Genomic DNA, 25,230 nt, shown 5'->3' on the forward strand with positions numbered 1-25,230 from the left:
TTCTGCCTTGCTGCTCTTAAATAGCCCTCCCCATCAGGAGGACCGGTAACAGCTGAAAAGGGGGCGGAGCTCCCCACAACCGTGACTCAACAGCCCCGGATTGGCCAGCCAGAAGCAGGAGGCGGAGTCAGCTGCGATCGGCCAATCCGGGCGTTGTGGGGAGTGACATTGTTCCTCTGAGGCTCCGCGCCTGCAAGGGATCCCTTTCTCGGGGAACGCCGGCCCTGTCCATCTGGCCGGCGTCTCCCCGCCGCCACCGAAGCGGACCGGAGGGCCGGAGCAGCCCAGACCGCCGACAGCACTCCAGTGGTGCGACGCAGGAGCCCGGCGCCCGACCGCCTCTCCTGATCAACACTCCCTGCGGCACCCTGACAGCGCGGCCCAACCGACGGAGAAGCGGCACAGGTGAGGGAGCGACAGTACCCTTCTCCACCCCCTCCCAGCTCATCTTCAAATCCTTGCTCAAAGCCCACCTCTTCAATGTCGTTTCGGCACCTAACCATTATTCATCTATTCAGGAAATCTAGACTGCCTCAATTTGATTGACTGCACTTTTTTGTCCTTTAGATTGTAAGCTCCTTTGAGCAGGGACTGCCCTCTGTGTTAAATTGTACAGTGCTGCGTAACCCTGGTAGCGCTTTATAAATGTTAAGTAGTAGTAGTAGAGTGGTGTAGAACAAGTAGAAGTAAATCGATTTTTTACTCGTTCCAAAAGTACAAAGACTTGAGGAAGTTACATGGAAATGCTTTTAAAACAAATAGGAGGAAATATTGTTTCACTCAACGAATAGTTAAGCTCTGGAACTCTTTGTCGGAGGAGGTGGTAACAGCGGTTAGCGTATCTGGGTTTAAAAAAGTCATGGACAAATTCTTAGAAGAAAAGTCCATAGTCTGTTTTTAAGACAGACATGAGAAGCAACTGCTTGCCCTGGGATTTGTAGTATGGAGTGTTACCACGATTTGGGTTTCTGCCAGGTACTTATGACCTGGCTTGGCCATCTAGCCAACAAGATACTGGGCTAGATGGACCATTGGTCCTCCACCTTTTAAGGCACTGCCTATCCAACTGGAACAGCTTTAGACTTTTTACAGATGGACCATGCATTTATTTTAATGATCTTTTGGTATTGTTTTCAATAGTGTTTGATATTGTTTTGGGTGAACTTAAGCTCCGCCTATTGCTGGCAGGCTCCACCTCCTGGCTTCAGCCCATATAATGGACTAGGTAGGAACACCCCCCATCTCCTGTTTTCTTCAACCTCCCCTGCGATTCTTAGAGATTCACCCCAGTTTTTTGGAATAGCCTACTTCATGACTGGGCATCCTCTCTCCTCCCCCCTCCCCCCCCCAAGTGAGTAACCTTTCTATACAGCACAGGGAAAAGAGGATACATCATTTTTAAAGGTAAATTCCTGATACAAGTGGAGTATCTTTCAGGGTCAGCTTCCTTCTTTCCCTTCTTTCCATTAATGACTCTTCAGACTGACATTTTCCCCCTCAGTACCTGCCAGCCACAGGAATGCTACAGCCTAAGAAAAAATCCCTTTCCAATCCAGGGGCTCCATTCTGGGTATGCTTCCACTTCTTTTAGCTCTAAACCCCTCCTGCAGCTCCTTCTGTGTGAATCCAGCAGTAACAAGGGTAATGTTGACACAGGGACAGTGCATTGATCATCACACACTATAACTAGATATTCAGTGTCGGATCCCAGACATGGACTGGCATTGAATATCCAAGTTCAGTTCTATCCATGGTTGACAGTGGATAAAAAAATGTATGCAAATAGTCTGCAGACTATGGGGCTCATTTTCAACAGAGAAAAACATCTAAAATGTTTTTTCTATGCAGTTCATCTACAGTGTGTCCAAATCTCAAGGGCGCATGTTGGAGGTGTGTTAAGGGCAGGATTTGGGCATTCTTAAGACCTGGACATTTTTCAACCATAATAGAAGAAAACAAAATCGTCTAAGACTAAAACTAAAGAATTTTGAGCTAGACCTGTTTTAATAACAACTAAGCCACAAAAAAGTGCCCTAAATGACCAGATGACCACTGAAGGAATGACCCCCCTCCCCACTTTATTCCCCTAGTGATCACTGACCTCCTTCCAACCCCCAAAGATGTAAAAGAAACAGTACGTACCAGCCTCTAAGATAACCTCAGATGTTATAGCCAGTCATATTAGAGCAAGAAGGAAGTCCCTGCAGTAGCCTAGTGGTCGGTGCAGTGCACTATGGAGAAGGAGGCCCAGGCCCATAATCTACTCTTACACTTGTGGTGGAAAGTGTAAGCCCTCCAAAACCCACCAAAAACCTACTGTACTCATTTATAGGTGACACCTGAAGCCATAAGGGTTATTACAGTGGTGTACAGTGGGTTTTGGAGGGCTCACTATACAATATAAGGGAGCAACAGTGATTTGTGTTCCTGGGAGCTTTTAGGTGAAGTCCACTGCAGTGCTCCCTATGGTGCCCCACTGCTGTGCTGGGATGCCTGTGTGGCCAGTCTACTAAGAATGCTGGCTCCTCCTACATCCCAATGGTTTGATTTTGTGCGTCCTTCACTTGGACATTTTTTTTCCTCAAAAATGGACCAAAAAGATAAATGTATAGAGCACAAAAACATCTAGCAAGTGGCCATTTTTGGAAAAAAAAAAGATAGACGTTTTGCTGATTTGAAAAATGACTATATTTGCTATTTGAATTCTGAATGTTTTGAGCAAAACACCCAAAGTCATACTTAGACATTATTTGAAAATACCCCTCCACATGAGAATGCACACTGGATGCACTGGCACATAGGTCTGTGCTAATGGCAGATATATCTTCTATACAAAACAATTGTATCGGCACTCTGGGTTGCAAGGCATACATCCTTGCATGTGCCGGAATGTGCGGTTGTGCAATACCAACATTATTTTTGCACAGAACTGCATTCCTGCACATGCAATTTTGAGTGCTAATACAACCTTTGCAATACCAGCAATATTTATTGGCACACAAGGAATTGCATGTGCATGTATTATGGGTATGTGCTAGAAAACTATTTAGTGCATAAACTGTGATATCATTCTGTACATTTCTCAATAGTCCAACACTTTACCCTGTTCCAGCACAACTCTCCCTCAGCATCTCATCACTGCCATTTTTTGTGATCAAGGAAGCTAGAAAAAAGTTGAAGATTCTGTATACTCACAATAAAGAGATAGAATCCTCACTAACACCTTTTACTCCTCCTCAGATCATGCATTAAGGCCCCAGCATTAACAAAACAAACCCTACAGTCAGCATCTGAGTCTTCTCCACACTTCTCTATATCTGTCTTTCATAGTTAATGTCTTCATTAGCATGGAATTTAAATAAGCTCTGCATGCTGCTTTATTTAACTTACCTTAAAATAACCATGTGCGTTGTTCCTTTGGCCTACCCAAAACATTGTTCCCAGAGGTAAATCCATATATGGTTTTTCCACAACTCTTTCATAAATTCTACAAAAAATTCATAGCAGAAATAGGTAGTTATTATTGTACTCGCTAGAGGCTGGGATGCTCTCATTGTTACAGAGTAAAGTATGCATTTTTTTACTTACTTATTACAGTCCACATATAAAACCAAGTGTGAAGCACTAATTGCTAAGGAAAGTCTGTGCCATTTTTCATCTGCCAAAATGTAAGGGAACACTTCTGTATGAGAATGATGGCTTCCAGTGCGGTAGTGTAATCTGATTTCATTTCGATGGCCACTGCTTTCCAGTTCCAGGTATCTATATCAGTAAAAGAAAGACAGTGTTATTGAGATAAAACATTTTTTATGAGGGGTGTTTATTATAAAAATCAATAGGCCAATTTTCAAACAGAATTAAAAGTTCACTGGTAGCCGGTGAATGTATAATGCTAGATTACATTACATTCAAGTAAAGTAGAGGAGTAGCCTAGTGGTTAGTATAATAGACTTTGATACTGGGGAACTGGGTTTGATTCCCACTGTAGCTCCCTTTATCTCTGGGCAAGTCACTTTGCCCTCTGTTGCCCCAGATACAAATAAGTACCTGTATATACTATGTAAACCGCTTTGAATGTAGTTGTAAAAACCATAGAAAGGTGGTATATCAAGTCCCTTTCCCTTTGCATCCACATTGACTAATATTTTGACAAACCAGGCCTTCCCTTACAGCCTATCCAAATATTACTACATGAATAATAAAGGTAGGTCTGCTTTACCAAATCAATTTAGAAATGCTAAAAATAGGACACCTGTGAAGACTGTGCCCTTCATCACTACTACAGCAGAAAGAGAGGAAAAAGAACCTTCCGTACCACCTGTGCTTTCTGAAGGAATAGGAAAAAATACTGATGGAGTTTTGTTTCATATCACAGTGCTCCTGCTCCAGCAATTGACTACTGCACCCGGAAAACAGATTTTCAATTTTTAACGATTATTTTGCTTCAAAGTGTGCACACACATTTGGATTCAACAGTAATTATAATATGAAATTACTATTCAGTAGAGAGGTTCTGTAATTTCCAAAATGAAAACCAAACATGACGCTGCTTGTTTCCCATTTCATTTTGGCCACCATGTTATCTATCTATGTGTTTATTTATGGAGCACTAATGGATTTTCCTCAACTCAAGCTGCTGCTGTTGCCCCTGATTAAACTGTTTTAACCCCCTTGATCTCCTTGGGCTCTCAATCTACCCCAAGAGCCCTCTTTTACCATTAGAAGTGCTCTTAGGGCAGATGTGCTCCCCTTTCCCTCCTGCCCTACTTCTGCAGCTTGCCAAGACGTGGCCAGTCAACCCAAGGATAGACTCATTATCTTGTATAGCACAGCAACAAAATAGTACAGGTCTTGGGTCAGCTTGTGTCATCTTGGCAAGCTGTAGCAGTGGGCCAGTAGTGAAAGAGGATCACTTCTGCCCTCAGAAGACTTCAAATGACAAGCGTGGGCCAGAGGAGGGGGGGTTAAGGGAGGCTCAGGGAGTTTCAAAACAAGTTTGTTGGTGACTTGAAGGAAGAAGCCTGATAGATATTTATTTATTGCATTTGTATCCCACCTTATCCCACCTCTTTGCAGGCTCAAAGTGGCTTACAATACATCATGAGTAGTGGAAGAATGTTAGTAAATAAACATTTAGTATTACAAAGTCTTGGTCATCATGATGATAATTAAACAAAGTTATAGTATACAAGCAGATAATTGAGAAACAGTTCTATTTTAAAGAAATGCATTAGCTATCTAACATCAATTTTCATCACTAATCATGTATGTTTAGGTGCGCATTTCAGTTGTACAAATAACAATCCTAATCTAACCAGTTAGATTTATAAGGCTGTGCATTTATTTTGAAACAGCATGAAGGATGTAATGAAACAGACTTTAATTTTCTATAGTTCCAAAATGAAACAAAAACAAATCACAAACAAAATTTGTATTATATAGATTTATATATATACAGTGGTGGAAATAAGTATTTGATCCCTTGCTGATTTTGTAAGTTTGCCCACTGACAAAGACATGAGCAGCCCATAATTGAAGGGTAGGTTATTGGTAACAGTGAGAGATAGCACATCACAAATTAAATCCGTAAAATCACATTGTGGAAAGTATATGAATTTATTTGCATTCTGCAGAGGGAAATAAGTATTTGATCCCCCACCAACCAGTAAGAGATCTGGCCCCTACAGACCAGGTAGATGCTCCAAATCAACTCGTTACCTGCATGACAGACAGCTGTCGGCAATGGTCACCTGTATGAAAGACACCTGTCCACAGACTCAGTGAATCAGTCAGACTCTAACCTCTACAAAATGGCCAAGAGCAAGGAGCTGTCTAAGGATGTCAGGGACAAGATCATACACCTGCACAAGGCTGGAATGGGCTACAAAACCATCAGTAAGACGCTGGGCGAGAAGGAGACAACTGGTGGTGCCATAGTAAGAAAATGGAAGAAGTACAAAATGACTGTCAATCGACAAAGATCTGGGGCTCCACGCAAAATCTCACCTCGTGGGGTATCCTTGATCATGAGGAAGGTTAGAAATCAGCCTACAACTACAAGGGGGGAACTTGTCAATGATCTCAAGGCAGCTGGGACCACTGTCACCACGAAAACCATTGGTAACACATTACGACATAACGGATTGCAATCCTGCAGTGCCCGCAAGGTCCCCCTGCTCCGGAAGGCACATGTGACGGCCCGTCTGAAGTTTGCCAGTGAACACCTGGATGATGCCGAGAGTGATTGGGAGAAGGTGCTGTGGTCAGATGAGACAAAAATTGAGCTCTTTGGCATGAACTCAACTCGCCGTGTTTGGAGGAAGAGAAATGCTGCCTATGACCCAAAGAACACCGTCCCCACTGTCAAGCATGGAGGTGGAAATGTTATGTTTTGGGGGTGTTTCTCTGCTAAGGGCACAGGACTACTTCACCGCATCAATGGGAGAATGGATGGGGCCATGTACCGTACAATTCTGAGTGACAACCTCCTTCCCTCCGCCAGGGCCTTAAAAATGGGTCGTGGCTGGGTCTTCCAGCACGACAATGACCCAAAACATACAGCCAAGGCAACAAAGGAGTGGCTCAGGAAGAAGCACATTAGGGTCATGGAGTGGCCTAGCCAGTCACCAGACCTTAATCCCATTGAAAACTTATGGAGGGAGCTGAAGCTGCGAGTTGCCAAGCGACAGCCCAGAACTCTTAATGATTTAGAGATGATCTGCAAAGAGGAGTGGACCAAAATTCCTCCTGACATGTGTGCAAACCTCATCATCAACTACAGAAGACGTCTGACCGCTGTGCTTGCCAACAAGGGTTTTGCCACCAAGTATTAGGTCTTGTTTGCCAGAGGGATTAAATACTTATTTCCCTCTGCAGAATGCAAATAAATTCATATACTTTCCACAATGTGATTTTCCGGATTTAATTTGTGATGTGCTATCTCTCACTGTTACCAATAACCTACCCTTCAATTATGGGCTGCTCATGTCTTTGTCAGTGGGCAAACTTACAAAATCAGCAAGGGATCAAATACTTATTTCCACCACTGTAGATATAGATGCTGTATATCTCAGTGGGGGATGGGACAATGTCTTAAAGTTGAACTTAGTGAGAAAAATGTTATTAATAATAATAATTTTATTGGATTTTTGGTTCAGTCATGAATTGATAATGAATAGAAACAGAGATACCTGTAGTAATGTGGAGGGGCATTTTCGATAAAACGACCAAGTCAGAGTTGGGACGTTTAGCTCATTATGTCCAAAAAAAACGCTTTCCATCTTAGAGCCATTTTTGAACATGAAAAACGTGGGTTTCCCTTTCGAAAATGGCTCTAAGATGAACCTATTTGCACAGAAGATGTCTAGAAAGAACAGCCATTTTCTAAACTGAAGTCCAACTTATAAACACCAAAAAAAAAAAAAAAAAACAACCAGGCACAAGAACATCTGTCTGGCATCATTTGAGAGAAATGACCACACAGACATCTCTGCAGATTAGAGGGGCAACCTAGTGGTCAGTACAATGGGCTTTAAACAATGGCACCCAGGAACAATTCCCATTGTATCTTCTTTTAGTTTGTATTGTCAGCCCTCCAGGAACAGAGTAAAATCTACTATACCTAACTGTACACCATTACAATTGCCTTCCACCCTTCAGGTGTCTCCTATATTTAGGTACAGTAGGTAATTTGGTGGTTTTGGAGGGCTCACAATTTCCAAATGTACTAGGTAGAGTGAGATTTGGACCTGGATCCCTTTTGTTCACAGAACACAGCACTGACCACTAGGCTACTTCTGGGAGCTGCTTGCTTCTCTGCTGGGTATACCCCTAATATCCAGGGCCGCCGAGAGACTGGGCCGGGCCCGGGACAAGGCCGCCCCTGGGCCTCCGGCCCCGCCCCCACTGCCACCTCCCAGGTTGTCGTCGCCCCCCCTGAGGGGGGCCCGGCACCACAGTCCCACCCGCCTCCGCCACCGGGCCGGGCCCCTTCCACCCAAACCCCCGCCAGCAGAAGTGCTGTCTTCTGACTCCGGCATGCGCGGCCCACACAGACGCGCTCCTCTCAGCTGATCTTTGCTGTACTCTGCAGGGCTTCTGTGCATCTGACGTTCTGCACATCAGACGCACAGACACACAGAAGCCCTGCAGAGTACAGCGAAGATAAGCTGAGAGGAGCGCATCTGTGTGGGCCGCGCACGCCGGAGTCAGAACAGAAGACAGCACTTCTGCTGGCGGGGGTTCGGGTGGAAGGGGCCCGGTGGCGGTGGCAGGTGGGACTGCGGCGCCGGGCACCCTTGGAGGCCCAGGCCCCGGGAATTTTGTCCCCCCCTCTCGGTGGCCCTGCTAATATCTGATGGTGCCATAGCACCAGGTATCATCTTTCAGTTTCACTTCATAGGGGGTGGGTAGAAGGAGGACAGCATCCATGCATAGATTAAGGAAGGGTCAAGCCTTAATCCATTCAGTGGTCAGCTAGTCATTCAGAGCATCTTTTTAAAACTTGGACATGATTGAAACAGGACTAGATAAAAACATACTTCTTTTTAGATTTGGATTTGTCTTCCTGTTCCATTATTACTGATTTTGGGGCCATGCACATGAAGTGAGGGGAAGAGCAGGGCAGGCAATGCTTCAGCCAGCGGGAATTGCGGACCCCCGCCAGTCAAGGTATGTGAGGAGGCATAGGAGGCGGCAGGTGGAGGCAGTGGCGGGCCAAAATGTACCCCCTCACTTTGGGTTCTGAACCCACTCCACGTTGAGGTTTGGCTACGCCACTGCACAGGACACACCTAGCCAGTCAGGTTTTCAGGATATCCACAATGAATATGCATGAGATAGAGCTGCATGCACTGCCTCCATTGTATGCAAATCTATGTCATGCATATTCATTGTGGGTATCCTGAAAACTTGACTGGCTAGGCATGCCCAAGGACTGGGTTGAGTACCCCTGGGTTAGGCTGTTTAGAGGATTTAAGAGAGTGTTGGAGTGCAAGTATCCATTAAGTAATATTAAGAAATGTAGATAGAAACATAGAAACATGAGGGTAGATAAAGGCCAAATGGCCCATCCAGTCTGCCCATCCTCTGTAACCCTTAACTCCTCCTTTTCCTAAGGGATCCCACATGCTTGTCTTAAACTCTTAAACTCTGACACAGTCCTTGTCTCCACAACCTCCACCGGGAGGCCATTCCACGCTTTCACCACCCTTTCTATAAATCAATACTTTCTTAGATTCCTGCTAAGCCTATTTCCTCTAAACTTTATTGTATGTCCCCTCATTCCAGAGTTTTCCTTCATTTGAAAAAAGCTCTCTTCCTGTACATTAATGCCCCTGAGATATTGAAATGTTTCTATTATATCTCCTGTTTCTCTCCTCTCTTCCAGTGTATACATGTTGAGGTTCATAAGTCTGTCCTTATATGTTTTATGCCCAAGATTGCTTACCAATTTTGTAGCCGCTCTCTGTACTGACTCCATCTTATTTATATCTTTCGATAGGTGTGGTCTCCAGAATTGCATACAGAATTCTAAATGGGTCCTTACCAGAGACTTATACAAGGGCACCATCACCTCTTTCTTCCTGCTGGTCATCCCTCTCCTTATGCACCCAAGCATCCTTCTGGCTTTGACCATCACTTTTGCTACCTGTTTGGCCACTTTAAGATCTTCAAACACAATCACCCCCAAGTCCCTTTCTTTCTTTGTACACAGAAACTCTTCATCCCTATATTGTACTATTCCCTTGGATTCTTGTGACCCAAGTGCATGACCCTGCATTTTTTAGTATTAAATCTTAGTTGCCAAATATTGGAGCATTCCTCAAGCTTCACTATGTCCTTCTTCATATTATCCACACCCTCCGGTGTGTCCACCCTATTACAGAGTTTGGTATCATCCGCAAAGAGACAAACCTTATCAGACAGCCCTTCCTCAATATCATCACAAAGAATTTAAAAAGAGCCGGCTCTAGGACCTATCCCTGTGGTACTCCACTGATAACATCCTTATCTTCAGAGCAAGCCCCATTTACCACCACCCTCTGTCTCCTTCCGTTCAAACAATTTTTAACCCAGTCGGTTACTCTAGGTCCCATACCGAGGGAACTCAGTTTATTTATGAGTCGCCTGTGTGGAACTGTGTAAAAGGCCTTGCTGAATACACCACATCCAAAGCCCCTCTCACATCCAACTGTTTGTCACCCAGTTGAAAAAATCATATTAATCTGACACGAGCTGCCTCTAGTGAAGCCATGCCGCCTTGGGTCCTGCAGGCCATTCAATTCAAGAAACCTCACAATTCTGTGCTTTAGAAGCATTTCCATTAGTTTACTCACCACCAAGGTCAGACTAACAGGTCTATAATTCCCAACCTCCTCCTTACTTCCACTCTTGTGCAAAGGGACCACATCCGCCATTCTCTAGTCCTCCGGGACCACACCAGACTCTAAGGAAGCATTGTAGAGGTCAGTCAGTGGAGCTGCCAGAACTTGAGCACCCTCAGATGTATCCCATCAGGCCCCATTGCTTTGTCTACTTTTAGTTTAGTTAGATCTTCATGAACACTGTCCTCCAAGAATGGGTCTTGGTCATACATTCATCCCCTTTTGCATTTGTTTTCTGCGGTCCTACCACCGGCTTTTCATCCATGAACACAGAACAGAAATAATAATTAAGCAGTTCAGCTTTATCCTTATCAGCTGTCCTACTTCCTTCAGCTGTTCCCTTCCTGCTAACTCTTCCTTGGGAAATTCCCCCATCCTGACAAAGTTAGTTCTTTTGAAATCCAGGACCTTCAATCTCGAATAAGCTCTCTCCTCTGTCTTAATATTAAACCACACCATTCAATGATCACCAGATGACAGATGGTCTTCCACCATGATATCAGGTCCAGAATAGCTTCATCCTGTGTCAGTTCCATTACCCACTGCTGAAAACATCCTTCCTATAGGAAATCCAAGATCCCTTTGCTTCTGGACGACTCTGCAGCAGGATGCACCAATCGACATCCAGCATATTAAAATCACCTATCAGTATTACTTCTCCTTTCCTAACAATCTTGTAGATGTCTTCAATTAAGTCTCTGTCCATTTCTTCTGACTGTGAAGGTGACTGTATATTACTCTGGTGTAAATACATTTTCCTTTCCCTCTTTTCAGTTTGACCCACAGCGCTTCTTCCATACCCCACGTGTCCTGCAGTTCTGTCACTTTAATATTATTCTTAGCATATAATGCCACTCCTCCACCTTTTTTTCCTACCCTGTCCTTCCTGAATAGATTATAGCCAGGTATAGCTACATCCCGGTCATGGTTCTCTGTGAACCACGTCTCCGTGACCACCACTAAATGCAAATCTGCTTCAATCATTGTAGCCTCTAGATCTAGAAGATTGTTTCCCATACGTACATAAGTAATGCCAGACTGGGAAAAGACCAAGGGTCCATCGAGCCCAGCATCCTGTCCACGACAGCGGCCAATCCAGGCCAAGGGCACCTGGCAAGCTTCCCAAACGTACAAACATTCTATACATGTTATTCCCGGAATTGTGGATTTTTCCCATATACTCCGGGTGTTGGTATACAAGGCTCTCCAGGGATTTGTTAGATAATCAAATGTTTAATGTTTAGGGGGAGGGGTTTTATTGTAAGTTGATGGCATGTTATTTTTGCACTTATGTATGTGCTTAATAATAATAAAACAGATTAACCCTTAAGAATTTTGCTATCACTACTCTCTGCTGGATAGTGCCGTTACTCTTGTTATCTAAGTGGTGTGCTTGCTCTATCTTTATATTTCCTCTGGCCAGAAATCTTTTACATTTAGATGCTAAAGCTTTTACAACTCCCTGTGTATGGTCATTGATCAGTATGTCATTCGCTGGCGTGAGGCCCTGAGTCAGCCCATCTTCCATTTTGTCCTTGACCAGTCTGATTTTGTCTTTATCTTTTTTTAAAGCTTTAGATATCATAGATGTGCAAGATATAATAATGTATCTGTCCATATACTACTTATCTATGGTTTGGAGGTAGAATAGCATTCAATCCCCCACTAAAAACTGCTTGATTCAATCGGGTTGGGAGAAGACCTTCAGAACAGTTCATAAACCTGTCCCGCTACATCAAGTGGTTCTTCCAGGGTGCTATGATTTTGCTAGCAGGCAGGAGAATGTTTGGGACTCACTCCTGATTGGCTGGTTAGGGGCTGAGCTGATGTCTGATGCAGCAGACGTCAGAAGCCTGATCTACTTAAGCCTACCTTCCCCTACAATTCTTGCTTTAGCATTTGATTGCTTTGTTTGCTCAGCTGAAGCCAGCCTGTGCTTGGGCGCTTGTGTTCATGTTGGAGTTTAGCCTTTCTCCTCGGTGCTTGTTTATTCTGTGTGTGTGTGTGTGCTGGGTATTCCCAGCATAGCTTGATTGCCTCACTCCCCTATACCTGGTTTGCTTTCTGCTGCTGTAATTGTGTTGTCTGTGGTAAGCTTATGCCTTGTATTATTCCAGTTTGTTTGTTTAGTTTTCTCTCTCTCTCTCTGTTCCCTTTGTTGTGCTGCGCTTTTGCTGTGCTCCCTGTGGTTCTGCCTCTGTTTGGCAGTCCCCCTGTCCTTGTATATTGCTCCTGTTTGTTGGTTTTAGTTCTCTTTGTTTGCTGAATCTGTCTCCTGTTCCCGGTAAGCAGTGCTCCTTTTCTGGTCTGTGTGTGTCAAGGCAGCTTCCTCTGTTTGCTTACTGTTCCCTTTTCCCTTGTGTGTTGTGGGACTAGCTTTGTGTATTCTTATAGGTAGTTTTCTTTTTCCTTTGTGCGCTGTATGGTACAGCCTAGTGTGTTCCTTGTAGGGCTTCCTGTATCTTTGTATGCTGTAAGGTGCAGCCTAGTTCCCTTGAGTGCTGTGGGTCCCAGCCTAGTGTATTCCTATGAGTGTTTTCCCTTTTTTCCTTTAGTGCCTAATGGCATACCTTAGAGTATTGTAACCAGGCGCCTCTCTTGTGCAGCCAAGGATAGAACAATCTCCTCCAGCCACAGGCTCCTGGTACAGTGAAGAAATAGATGTCCACCAGTAACTTCAATCTTAAGGACTTTTATTCCATGCAGGTTTCTAGTACACAGTTCCAACAGCAGCATAGTACATACCAGGATTCAATACAAGCTTACAGGCTCCAGTCTGGGCTCTTTATCCAGTGCACAATAAACAGTAATTCAATTCTCAAAACAAACAGTTCTTTCAGTTCATCATCACAGTTCAGTCACCAAGCAGCATTTTCTACCTTCTATCCTCTTTACCTTCAGGAGAGTTCAATATTTTAGGGACTCCTTCTACCCAAGGGTTTTCCCCTGCATCAGCTTCACAGTGAATTCAATACTTTTGGGACTTCCTCTCACCCAAGGAATCTCAGCCTGCTTCAGTACTTTAGGGACCTCCCTGCCCAAGGATTTTCAGCCTGCAAATACTTCTCTCCTTCTGCTTCTCTGTCCTGAACTGAACTGCACTCCTGGGACTCCTTCCCACCTGCCTAATCAATCCCTGGCTTCAGCTACCACAACCAATCATTCTCCTTCCATTAGCTTCCCCACACCCATACCAGCTGAGTTGAGTATTAGACTAATGAGACCAATGATGAGCTCCTGCACACAGGGTTTCCCAACTCTCTTTCCCCTAGTGGCAGCCACTCTGCACAACCTGCCAGCTTATTCCCTTGTGTTCCCCTATTGCAGCTAGAAGTCCAGTCCGGGTTCCTCATCTCACCCTCTGGCTCCTTGCCTGCAATGCCTTCTGGGACTTGTATTTCAGACTGAAACTGCCTTAACCCAACTATCCTAGAGGTGACTTTATCACAGTATTCCTTTGAGTGGCTTCCCCTTTCCCTGAGTGCTGAATGGTTCAGCCTAGATTGTATTCCTATAGTTGCTTCCCTTTTTTCCCTTGAGTGCTGTATAGTACAGCCTAGAGTGTTCCCTTCTGGGGCTTCCTGTATTCTTGATCATCCTGTGGCACGGCCTGGGGTATACCTTTAGAGGTTCTGTCTCTCGCCCTTTTCCTTGTGTCTCTACCTTGCACTGTGTGCGCTGCTTGTGCTAAGTCCCTTGGGGACCCTTCCTTGTTCTTTCTACCCTCCCAGAATGTGACTGGGTTCCCGGTCGGCCGTGAGGTCCGCTTGCTTGGACTCTGCGTGAGTGGGTTCCTGATCGACCTTGAGGCCCGCCTGAATGCTCTATCTCCCATTTCTGGTGGTGCCTGTTAGCTGTTGTGTGTGTGCAGGGCTTGGTGGCTGGGGTGGTGCATAGAGCTTGTTCAGTCTACCCTAGGCCATGGCCAAAATCCTATACTAGGCCTTGGCCTGGGCTCAAGGGCTCACATCCAGTATAACACAGGGGTAATTTTATAGCAGATTGCCTTTGTGTGAACACCATAAAGGAACCTATTTTATAGAGAAACAAAAAACAGGAAGTTCCACTACGACAGTCCAAGGAAGACACCAAAGAAATAGAGGATGACACACAACTCACAGGCTGGGAGTTATTGATAAAACCATCAACAATAAAGACCCAACATGGAAATAACATGTACTATGTCCTCCCTTTTCTCTTGCTTTGTCATACCATTATGTATTTTAGTTATTAACTGTATTGTCAAAAGTGAGTATTTTTCTCTACAACACTGATAATATGATAGCAATGTATAATGTGCATTTTTATGTTGGCAGTCTACTTTGTAATATGCTATTCTTTTGTATATAGTTGTATACATTTCTTTACCATGTGCAAAGTTTTGTAAAAGTGTCTTTTAGATTTATTTTATATTTATTCTTTTAATGTCTGCATTATATACAGTGTTTGTATGTACAGCCAGTTTGCCTGCCGAAACACATACTCGTGTCAGGTCTTTATTGTTGGTGCTATAATAAAGTGGTTTTATCAGCAACTCCCAGCCTGTGAGTTGTATGCCATCCTCTACATATTTTATAAAGACACAAAGAAGCGTATTTTCAAAGCACTTAGGGCCCTGTTTACTAAGGTGCGTTAGTGTTTTTAGCATGCCTACATTTCGCGCACGCGCTAACCATGTAGGCACCTATAGGAATATTGTAGGCACATACATGATTAATGTGCATACATGGTTAACGTGCCTATAATGCTGCTAAGTAAACAAGGCCCTTAGACTTACAAAATTCCATAGTAACCAAGCTGTAGTAAAAGGGGGCCTGCGCTTGCACCAGCGTGTGTTTTTGACATGCACCGTGGTCCCCTTTCACCGCAGTGAGTAAAAGGCTGTATTTTTTTAAAAGAAATGGTTGTGTGGCAAGTGCAGGGGTGGAGCATACAGATATGCATGTAAATTATAAAATTCTATCACTTACAAGTACATGTTAACATCTAGGCGTGGGCATTTACATTAACTATAAGTTGGTGTAAGTGATCACACCTTAACTCCCCTAATTCTGTAAAAGTTGCCAAGAATCATGCATGCAAATTAGGACGCATGCCCAATTACCACACGCAATTGAATTGAATAACAAGCCAATTAGCGTGAATAATTGGCTTTTTAACCAGCAATTATTGTCACTAATTAAAGTTCATTGAACTTTGTATGCATAAATGTAGGCATGGGATCTGCGCCTAACATTTATGCACTATTTGAAAAAGGGGATGCAGAAATGGGTGGGTCAGGGGTGGAATGAGGGCATTCCTAAAATTTACACATGTTGATATAGAATAAATGGGGATACACGTCTAATGTAGGCACATACATTTGTACCATGTTTCAGTTAGGCACGATTCCCGGGCATAAACACTATTCTATAAACTGCACTTAACTTTAAGCGCGGCTTATAGATTAGTGCTTTTTTTCGGCACCCAAAATTTATGTACATTTTTAGCCATTTCCATTAAATAAAAAACAGAACTGGCCCAAGGGTATTGGAAGCCTTAGATAAATGCTCAACTGTACATATTGGGTGTGTATTTTTTTTTTTTTAGAAAAGCCCAATTCAGCGTTTAACACTTATAAATGCCTTTGAAACATACCTTCAATACCTCTAATGCATACCATTCAATTCAAATTTAATTGTATAGAGAAAACAGGGTGACTCTATAACAGGGTACCTACTTTCCTTTATATAATATTAGCTGAACTGGATATATATGTGCTTAAAAGGTGTGAGCACGTATGCTAGCCATACAGCTGGTATAAGATTTAGCGCCTAAGTGAAAAACATATGCAGATAAAGTATTTATGTAAGTTAAGTGGGTATTTGCAGAATAGTGATTAGACAGAATTTTGGCATTTACCCATGCAAGTATGCACACATACACATGTAAATGACATTATTCTAAACATGTATGCACACAGTGGGCTAAATTCATTAAGTTGTGCCCAAATTTGGGCATCAAAAAAGTTGCGTGCTGAACACGATTCTATAAATGGTATCCCGAGCTTGCATCACCGGAGACCTGGATATTTTGTGTTAGTGCCTGGATGGGACTTGGCACTGAATATCTAAATTAGCTGATGGTGGTGAACGTTTAAAGAGACATTGACCGCTGCTGGCTGAATATTGACCTGTCTGCTTTTACTTTTGTTAAGTGTCTGAAAAGCAAAGCCTAGCACGTGTGTTTAAACAGATCTGTAGCTTTACTTGTGCTATGTACCTGAATAGCTGAGTCCTGTACAAGTTCATTTAAATAACCACTATAATTTCACTTGTATTGTCTGGAGAAGCACTTGAATGCACCACAAGTTCGTACAAAAGACATATTCAAATACACAGCACGTTGACCACCACCAGCTAATTTCAGACCTGTTGAATGGTGGCAAGATAAATGGTATATATCCCATATAACTTGGACTGACCACTATTTAATGGACTGTCCACTACAGCATGCACTTCCTTGATAAAATACAAGCATCACTTCTTTTCATCTAGTGGAAACTGAACATGATTCAGTTATACTAAAAGCAGAAAAAAAAACTGGAGAAAAATAGAAAGCCAAGATGCAGAGCTGACTACTAAGGATGTAGAGTCTATTTCTAGCTCTGTAGTACTGATGCTGTTTCCAATGTATAATATCACATTATGTCAAGGAATAGCATTCTGGCAAAATTTCAAGTATGCAGCACAAGCACATTCACCTCCAAATATGGAATACACTGTATCAAGCGATACCTTTGTAGGTTCAGATTTTTATTTTAAGCATACTTTACGTTTGATCCTAAAGTAAGTAGATTAAAACATTTCTGTAAGTGGCAATTTCCTGGAATAGAAGATGAGTTAGAAAAATCTTAAATTATCCAAGTGCTTTGCATTTTAGGACTTTTTTTTTCCAGTTGACGTCTCAAATAATGGATGTTCATAGAAATGGGAAAAAGTTGAGGAAGAAAGTAAGATGTGGAAATACATGATTACAGAAAACTCTATAAATGGTGCTTTACATGCTTAAACCTAAAAGAATTGGGCCTATTTACAAAAATGCAGGGAGGTTTTTTCATTAATGTCATTTTAATGACAAATTGTAGGGCACAGAAGTGCAAAAACCTCTGTAGTGATCTTTTCTGGTTAAGGGGATATGGTCAACATGTGGGTTGAAGAAGCCATGATGTTATATAGTGGCTGTTACCATGGAAACAGTTAAGTACACCTCTGGAGGTATAGTTATATTTCCATGGCAACTGACTGCTTTGCTTTACAGTGATGGGAATTAAGGTCTATACCACCCTCCCAGCCCATTTCTAATCCCCCTCACACTATTAGCATAAAATCCCATTGTGGTTATTTAATGCAGGATTTAATATTGCTAGTGGTTTTCTCTAAGCATTAAATTATTTTTTTAGGGAATATATTTTAGTAAACAGGCCCCAATGTGCGTGTTATTTGCAATAATGCACACTATTTTATGCTTTACTTTGTAGAACACAATTTTTTATATTTTTTTGCTTCCTAAGTGAACAACATTTCAGTGAAGTTTTGTGTATATGACATTTTATTCAAATGAATAATTAATGAATTGCTGTGATGCAAAATAATACAAAGCAGCTTATTAATTCTTTTCATATAACCAAACTATGGGGTCATTGTACTAAGCACCTTTTATAGAATAATGTTTAGGGTAGACTTCTTTCCCCAACTTTATGAGGAAGGATTTATGCCTGCTGGAACCTGGTGTAAATTCTGGTGCGTAAGTTGGGGTGTATAACCCCGGTATTCTATAACACTGTGCCTAAATTCTGAGAATGCCCCTGATGTGCTCATGCCCCTCCCATGGCCATACCCCTTTTGGGTAGCACATGAGACAATTTAGGAGCACAGTGTTATAGAATAGTGCCCAGGCAGATGCACGCAAAGCTAAATTAGTGCTAAGGCTGGTGTTAAGGACACTGGCATCCCCCCTGCAAACTATCAGTCAGTGCCACCCCCCCCCCCTGTTCCAGTACCTCCTTTCTCTCTTCTCTCTCCCCTATTCTCCCACCTACCCCCTTTTTCCAAGCCAATTATTTCTTCCACTTCACCTCCCTCACCCTCATTTCAGCATCTCCTCTCTTTGAACTCTTACCCCTTCCCCCCCCCCATCCAGTGCCTCCCTCACCTGCATTGTCTAACTTTAAAATGTTATTCTCTAAGCATAGGGTTTCAGTCGTGGGAGAGATTCAAACATGCTGCCTTCGGCCTCCTCGTCACTCTCTTTCTGCCACAGTTCGACCCTCCGCTGATGCAACTTCCTGTTTCTGTCTGAGCTGCAGAGGGAGAGTGCTGAGGAGGCCACAGGCAGCATATTTGAATCGCTCCCATGCTAGAAACCCTCTGTTTAGAATTTTTTTTTTTTAGTTAGACTGGGCAGGTGAAGGAGACACCAGACAGGGGTAGAGAAAAGGGGAAGATATGCCGGCCCAGTGTGCACTGTTTCTGGCACCCCCAAATTTTGTCACCCCCTAGCTATGCATACCCTGCTTAACACACTCCACCAGCCTTGATTAGTGCCACGTAACATCAATAATGGATTGTTGACATCTTCTTAACTCTGCCCTTGCATTCAAATTAGAGTGCCCAACTTTGGGTGACCTATATAGAATCTAGAAGTATAGCACACACTAACCCCCTAATTCTATAAAGGGCTCTTTGAGTTGCGTATGTAAATTTGGGTGCATGCCCAAATTGTGTGTGCATCTTAATTGTATAATTAGCCAATTAGCACCAATAATTGGCTTTTTAACATGTTGTTGCTAATTGGAATTAAGATATATGTATGTACATTTAGATGAATGATCTGCACCTAAATTTTACACACATCCTGAGAAAGGGGTTACCAGGGATGGGAAAATGGCAGATTGTGGGAGAGATTTATATTTATGTTCGATTTTTAATAAAACTATTACACTCTGGGATCAAAAAATCAACTTTTAGGGGAACTATCAAAGTCAAAACACACAAAGTAATATCCCCTAATTGCCAAAACATTTAAATTGAATTATTATTCCAAAACTTATTTTACAGATTTATTTTTTGGACCATCAGAAGGCTCACCCCAATGACTTCATTCTTGGGCCCAATCTATTTTTTCTCAAGTTTTGGAAAAATAGTTCCACTATCAATTTAAATATTTTGGTAATTAGGGGATATTACTTTATGTGTTGTTATTTTTAATGAAAGGTGTAAGTGTCGTGTTCCAGGAAATCAGTCTGAGGGACAAAGGTTCAAACCTTTATTTTTCAACAGTCTTTCAAAAGTACACACAGTCTTGACCCATCAAATGCGTGAACACTTTTGACCTTACACGGGCTTTGTTTCGGCATGAAAGCCTTCCTCATGGGTCTTCAAGCATATGAAGGGAAACAGATAGCTTGTAAGAAAACATATATTCCAACATCAAATCATTAGATTCCAATGCACTGATGAGTCAAAATCAAAATGTGTCCTGGTGGGACTTCAGGGAACTTGCCTGTCCCTAGGAATTGAAAACATAATATTGAAGCACCACCCCCTACTGGCAGCATTGCAGTTGGAGGACTCCCGCTCAGCTTCAAGGGAACAGTGGATACCAGGGTAGAACATTTGATGTGCAAGAGAAAGAATTTTAAAAGAAAAATAAAATGAAACAGGGTGCCAATGTTTTTTTTTTTCTATAAGAAATGGGGTAACCTGCAAATTATTTTTACCCATAGAGCAGTTTTGCCACAGTATTTTGCAATAATTGCACTATTCTAATCTAGTACTGAGGCAAGCCCTGTAAGAGGGAAATGTAGTAGTCTAAATCTTGATATGACAGCTGAATGAATAAGCAAATGTAATGAAGTATTGTCAAAAAGTGAATGGATAGCTCTAAATTTCCTTAGTGTACACAAACTCTTTCTGACCAATTTGAAATATGGAATGCAAAAGTTAAAAAGTAGAATCAAATGTAACCCCAATAATTTTAACAGTGTCTTTTAAGGGACCTTAATTTCCCTGTATGGTAGGTAAAGCAGGTAGCAAAGAGGAACCAGATCAAGAAAAAAGTGCTGCCACTGATTTAGTGATAATCAATGCTAATCTGTTGTCACTAAGCCATTTAGCTTGTAAATCTAGCGAGATTTAAGTGGAGAGCAATAGTTGAATGTCAACTGCATAAATGTAAAAATGAAATCCCAATAATTGGGCCAACAGAGCAAATGGTGACAAAAAAATATTAAATAGCATAGGTCCAAGCACAGAGCCCTGAGGTACCCCACAGGTACGCTGAGTTGGTTAAAAAAGGGTTTTTGACCATGAGACTTAGAATTACCTGTTGCTTAAGTACGACTGAAACCAGGACAAGGCAGTTTCAGTATCCTCAGTTCTTCCTTAGGAGGATGTCATGGCAAACTAAATCAAATGCTACAGATAGATCTAAAGCTATCAGAAGCACATCATGATACTAGTTCAAATTAGTATAGATAAATTCTTCAAGAGATAAAATAGAATGTTCAGTACAATAATGAAACCTGAAACCTGACTGCTTGGGATGTAAAGCATTTTACTTGTCTAGAAACAGATTACGTTGGCGAGCAACAAACAGTTTAGAAAGCAAGGAAAGTTGAAAGAGAGGATGATAAATGAGAATATTAGTTGGGTCAGCCTTCACGTCCTCCAGGTGTGGAAAAATGACAGTAGTTTTCCATTCTAATGGAAATACTCCAGCATTGACTCATACAAATAAGAGTAAAGGAATGGGAGTAGTGGAGTGGAAAAATGTTTTTAATTAATATAGTTGGAAGAGGGTCTGTGGGTGCTGTGGAACAGCTAATTGTGGAGTGCACCTTAGACAATTCTAAGTGGCTTGGTATATTGAACTTAGTAAGTGTTGGATGAGCAAAGGAGGATAAGGAAAGAAAAGGGGAAATTTCATCTTTAATAGCACAGGACTTAAACTTAGAGATTGAGGGTAAAATAGATGATTGAATGTCTTGTATTTTCTGAGTAAATGCAGTTGCAAACATCAAAAGTAAGTAGGTGAGATTGAGAATGCAAGTGGGAGGGGCCAGACAATTGGTATAAGATCTTATAAAGTCATGATGGTTTAGTATCCTGAGATATTCATGTTATGTACTGAAATGTGGTCATCGTACAGTTTGTCATGTCAAAAGGAAGACGAGTTGTACGCCAAGAATGCTCCAGATAGTGCAGTTTGCATTTCAAAAGTTGGAGTCCTGAATGAAACCAAAGATGAGAGAGGCCATGATGAACAGTAACCTTCTGAAAAGGAGCAGCTTTATCAAAACCTGAAGTCTCAAAAAAAAAAAAAAAGAGAGAAGGATCAAGAAGACCGGAGAGAGAACTTTATACAAAGATTGGTTGAATATCACCAGAGTAGTGTTTGCCTTTTAATCATAAAAGAAAATCCTAGCTCCACCTAGAGTTTTGTTCACTATGGCTGACTTACCTGCCAGCCCAGAAACATACCTCACACAGAGCCTAATTGTCAGACTCAGACTAAGTACCAGGGGAGAAACAAAACAAATCCTCAATTAAGCTTTGCCTCTATGGCAGCAGCAATTACAGCAACAACATCATTTACAACATCAGCCAACAGAATGCCAAAGTGAAGTCTCCCTGAGTGCCTTTCTTTCTCTCAGGATAGCCTATTGAGACTCTCACAACCTCTTAATTTTAACACAAGCCTAACATCTCATAAAAACCAAGACAGGAGCACATCATGCTGGCATCTTTTAACCTGGAGTTTCTCCAAGCCCTCCCTTTTTCTCTCCGGGGCCCTTATTCTGTTTCAAAAGCAGACATGTTTTTTAATGGTAATCCGCTCAGCCAGCAATTTATTAGGCTCTGGTGCTGACTCTTAATCCACCTGAAGCTGACACCCTCTACCATGTATCTGGGCTAATCTGCTCCAACAGATAGATCCACGTGTTAAGGTTTCTGCACTGAAATAAATGTGACATTTTTCCAAAGTGTATTGTACTGTGCTGGAGCCAGGACAGCTGGCACTATGCATCAAACCCAGATAGCAGTGACGTTAGTATACTTTTCAGTGCGGATGTAGCTGTTCTGAGTAATCAGACATTTATACTGTGATCTTCCTGTATTTAAGGATTTGTGAATTTCATTTGGCTTAATGAATTATAAATGTGCATGTTTTTACCATAAAAGTCTTCATAGAATAACATCTATATTTTTTATGTGTTTTTCCCACTAAGGGAAAACTGAATCCTCACATTAGCATATAGAACTGTCAGTTATCCAGTTGTTTTGATCAATTAAAATATGTCCATCTGTCAATTCAGTCCTAAAACATAATATACAAACAAATAAGCATGGTACATAACAGATCACAACCAACTGGTCTATCCAGCCATAGCACATAACCACTTGTAATGTATCACTTCTTATCCTGGTCAGTTATTGTCATCTTTCCCTTTTGTATTCTATTGTCTTGGGAAGATAGGAATACAAAATCCCCTTATTTAGTTCACACCTAGCACCTTTTCCTTCCCATTTTTAACTATAAAGCTTTTTAATAACCTAAAAACTTACTACTAATAGTAGTACTGTTTTTTTATTTGTATTTATTTGTTACATTTGTATCCCACATTTTCCCACCTTTTTGCAGGCTCAATGTGGCTTACATATAACCATTAACAGCGTTAGCCGATTCCGGCCTGAACAAATACATGGTATGAATGAATACAAAGTGATATTGTGGTAGAATGAGGTACATGTATGGTAGGTACAATTGGGGGGAACTTAGGGAGGGAAAAGGGGAAGAAGAGTCAGGTAATGTCCATTACGGTCTTTGGTTACATTGTGTCGCAAGTGTCCAGGTATTTTTATGTTGAGTCGGTGGGGTATGCTTTTCTGAACAGGTCTGTCTTTAGTGCTTTCTAAAAATGTAGGTAGTCGAGTGTAGTTTTTACTGCTTTTGGCAATGCGTTCCATTGTTGTGCACTTAGGTAGGAAAAGCTGGATGCATAGGTGGATTTGTATTTGAGTCCTTTGCTGCTTGGGTAGTGGAGTTTTAGGTATGATCGTGCATTTGTGGTGTTTCTGGTTGGCAGGTCGATAAGGTCTGTCATGTATCCCGGTGCCTCACCGTAAATAATTTTATGAACAGTCGTGTAGATTTTGAAAGTGATACATTCTTTGATTGGTAGCCAATGCAATTTTTCTCGGAGTGGTTTGGCGCTGTCAAAGCGTGTTTTTCCAAATACAAGCCTGGCTGCTGTGTTTTGGGCGGTCTGAAGTTTCTTTATGATTTGATCCTTGCATCCCGCATAGATTCCATTACAGTAATCTGCGTGGCTTAGTACCATTGACTGTACCATGTTACGAAATATTTCCATCGGGAAGAATGGTTTCACGCGTTTGAGTTTCCACATTGAGAAATGGTGGATTTCGCTTGGGTCTCTAGTGAGAGGTTACGGTTGATTGTTACTCCGAGAATTTTCAGGCTATCTGAGATAGGGAGGGTGTATCCTTGGGTGTTAATGTTTGTGGGTTTGTATGTATTGTATTGGGGTGAGATGATCAGTGTGTTTTTTCTGTATTGAGTTTTAGTTGGAATGCATTTGCCCATGAGTTCATGATGTTTAAGCTTAGCTTGATTTCGTTGGTGATTTCTGCCAGAGCATCAGCGTAGATAAATGGGTTAAGGCCTTGGGTGGATAAGGTCTTGGCTAGTGGAGTCATCATGAGGTTGAAAAGGATCAGTGATAGTGGTGATCCTTGCGGTACTCCGCAGCCTGATTTCCACGGTGACGGTATGTTGGTTAGGAGAGTGAGTAGGGAAATCGTGCCAAACGAATCTCATTGAATTCTTTGACTGGGTGACAGGAAAATTAAATCAAGGACGTGCTATGGACGTAATCTACTTAGATTTCAGCAAGGCTTTTGACACGGTTCCCCACAGGAGGCTCTTAAATAAACTAGACGGGCTGAAGATAGGACCCGAAGTGGTATACTGGATTAGGAACTGGTTGACGGGCAGACGCCAGACGGTGGTGGTGAATGGAGTTCGCTCGGAGGAGGGAAAGGTGAGTAATGGAGTGCCTCAGGGATCGGTGCTGGGGCCGATTCTGTTCAATATATTTGTGAGTGACATTGCTGAAGGGTTACAAGGTAAAGTTTGCCTTTTTGCGGATGACACCAAGATTTGCAACAGAGTGGACACCCTGGAGGGAGTGGAAAACATGAAAAAAGATCTGAAGAAGCTAGAAGAATGGTCTAACCTTTGGCAATTAAAATTCAATGCGAAGAAATGCAAAGTGATGCACTTAGGGAGTAGAAATCCAAGGGAGACGTATGTGTTAGGCGGGGAGAGTCTGATAGGCACGGATGGGGAGAGGGATCTTGGGGTGATAGTATCTGAGGACCTGAAGGCGACGAAACAGTGCGACAAGGCGGTGGCTGTAGCTAGAAGATTGCTAGGCTGTATAGAGAGAGGAGTGACCAGCAGAAGAAAGGAGGTTTTAATGCCCCTGTATAACACGTTGGTGAGGCCCCACCTGGAGTATTGTGTTCAGTTTTGGAGGCCGTACCTTGCGAAGGATGTTAAAAAAATGGAAGCGGTGCAAAGAAAAGCTACGAGGATGGTATGGGATTTGCGTTCCAAGACGTATGAAGAGAGACTTGCTGACCTGAACATGTATACCCTGGAGGAAAGGAGGAACAGGGGTGATATGATACAGACGTTCAAATATTTGAAAGGTATTAATCCGCAAACTAATCTTTTCCGGAGATGGGAAGGCGATAGAACGAGAGGACATGAAATGAGA

General features: G+C 42.3%; 1 protein-coding gene across 1 annotated transcript in view; it reads right to left on the minus strand.

Moving 5' to 3' along the window:
• NELL2 (neural EGFL like 2) overlaps positions 1 to 25,230 on the minus strand; it is a 640,124-nt gene that overhangs the window by 452,215 nt on the left and 162,679 nt on the right. Inside the window, exons 4-5 of the mRNA XM_030216939.1 lie at positions 3,589 to 3,762; positions 3,391 to 3,487 (exon numbers count right to left, since the gene is read on the minus strand). Of these exons, the coding sequence (XP_030072799.1) occupies positions 3,391 to 3,487; positions 3,589 to 3,762 (271 nt within the window). The remainder of the gene's footprint in view (positions 1 to 3,390; positions 3,488 to 3,588; positions 3,763 to 25,230) is intronic.

This window comes from Microcaecilia unicolor, chromosome 10, assembly GCF_901765095.1.
Source record: "Microcaecilia unicolor chromosome 10, aMicUni1.1, whole genome shotgun sequence".
Taxonomy (NCBI): Eukaryota; Metazoa; Chordata; class Amphibia; order Gymnophiona; family Siphonopidae; genus Microcaecilia; species Microcaecilia unicolor.